The sequence below is a fragment of the Octodon degus genome, unplaced genomic scaffold, assembly GCF_000260255.1.
Source record: "Octodon degus isolate 3935 unplaced genomic scaffold, OctDeg1.0 scaffold00007, whole genome shotgun sequence".
NCBI lineage: Eukaryota > Metazoa > Chordata > Mammalia > Rodentia > Octodontidae > Octodon > Octodon degus.
This window is the reverse complement of record NW_004524583.1, coordinates 9,372,284-9,373,917: the sequence shown is the minus strand read 5'-3', so window position 1 is coordinate 9,373,917 and position 1,634 is coordinate 9,372,284. Positions and strand designations below refer to the sequence as shown.

The 1,634-nt window shown below is 47.8% G+C and overlaps 2 protein-coding genes across 2 annotated transcripts in view; one reads left to right on the top strand and one right to left on the bottom strand.

Annotated features, from left to right (window-relative positions):
* Positions 1-1,634, bottom strand: part of Vipas39 (VPS33B interacting protein, apical-basolateral polarity regulator, spe-39 homolog) — a 55,532-nt gene that overhangs the window by 50,925 nt on the left and 2,973 nt on the right. The gene's annotated exons all lie outside the window — the stretch shown is intronic.
* Positions 1-1,634, top strand: part of Ahsa1 (activator of HSP90 ATPase activity 1) — a 9,939-nt gene that overhangs the window by 6,421 nt on the left and 1,884 nt on the right. The window contains exon 6 of the mRNA XM_004624719.2: positions 1,339-1,467. Within this exon, the coding sequence (XP_004624776.1) occupies positions 1,339-1,467 (129 nt within the window). The remainder of the gene's footprint in view (positions 1-1,338; positions 1,468-1,634) is intronic.

The window sequence follows — 1,634 nt, the reverse complement described above, 5'->3', positions numbered from 1 at the left end:
AGGGAATTCTGGAAAACTGCTTAGTTTAGGTGCCACCCTACACACATGATGGGGATTGAGCCCTTGCAGTGAGCTATGTCCCAGCCCGTTTTGGACATTTTTTTTTTTTTTTTTTTATTTTGAGATAGGATCTTGCTAAGTTGTCAAGGCTGGGTTCCAACTAGGTGATTTTCCTCACCCTCCCAGAATGCTGGAATTACAGGTGTGTACCACCATGCCTGGCTGCTTCCAAGATTTTTTTTGCTTTGTTTTGTCTCTTTTAGTGAGTGGGTGGAGAGAGGAGACTGAAATCCAGATCCTTGAATGTGGCGGGGCAAGTGCTGTACTGTTGAGCTGCACCCCAGCTCCTGCTTTTACCTTTTTTTCTTTTTTGGTCTCACTATTGTACAAGCTGGCCTCAAACTCTCGACAGTCCTTCTGCCCCAGCCTCCTGAGTTCAGGGAGTAGGGGTTGTGTGCCTCCACACTAGGGCTTGCTTCCAGCTAGTTAAGCATGGACATTCTTTATTGTTGTTGTTGTTTTGTTTTTGCAGTACCAGGGTTTGAACTCGGGACCCTGCACTTGCCAGGCAAGCGCTTACTCTACTGAGCTATCTCCCTTGCCCAAGCATGGACATTCTGTTTGAGAATTAATCTTGAGCTCTTACTAAATACCCAGTGATGGGCTTTTCCTGTAGCTGATGCTTTTGTTTGTTTGGGGTTTTTTTTTAAGGTTTTTTTAACACCACTACTCCTGCTCGGACTCTGGCAGCTCCTGCCATTGGGGGCTGGGCTTGAATCTTGGTCCCTGTGCTTGCCTAAGCAGGCGCTTTAGTCCACTGAGCTATCTCGCTGGCCCCTGTAGCAGATGGGTTTTTAATGAGTACTAGTCTTCATCCTAGAGTGATTGTTTTTGGTAGGCACTAAGGATACTTCTGAAAGAATTCTCTTATGACTGAAACATCTACACATATACATTCTCTTAAGCTACTTATCAATAGCTCTGGAGGTGAAATTTGTGAGATTGCAGGGCTGGCCAAATACTCAGCAGATTAAAGTGCCTGCAAGTAGGCGCAGGGGCCAGGGGTTCAATCCCTCGGCCTGCCATGCCGGCCCCATCCCCAGGGCACGCTGAGAGGGCAACTGAGACTGGGCATGGTGGTGTAAACCTGTAATCCCTGATCGTCGAGGGTGTAAACAGGCGGATCACTATGAGTCCAATCTGGTAGTGAGACCCTGAACACTGTAGACCTTTCCCTAAAGTACAAAAAAAAGAAAGAAATTTGTGAGATTGCATGGAAAATCTGTCCCCAAGATTTCACTATCACTCTGAATACCCTTTTCACTAAACCCTTCACAGGCTAAGTCTGCTCCTTCAAAAACCCAGGCCAAACCTGTTGGTGTCAAAATCCCCACTTGTAAGATCACCCTTAGAGAAACCTTCTTGACATCACCAGAGGAGCTGTACAGAGTGCTTACCACCCAAGAGGTAGGTGTATGTCATTTTGTGACTTTAAACTTTCACAGTGCAGGGGAGGCGCAAGTGGCTAGACCCTCGGGGCCTCCCTGACACAAGTGCAGGCAAGTGGCTAGAACCACAGGGCCTCCCTGACACGAGCGGAGGCGAGTGGCTAGAACCACAGGGCCTCCCTGACA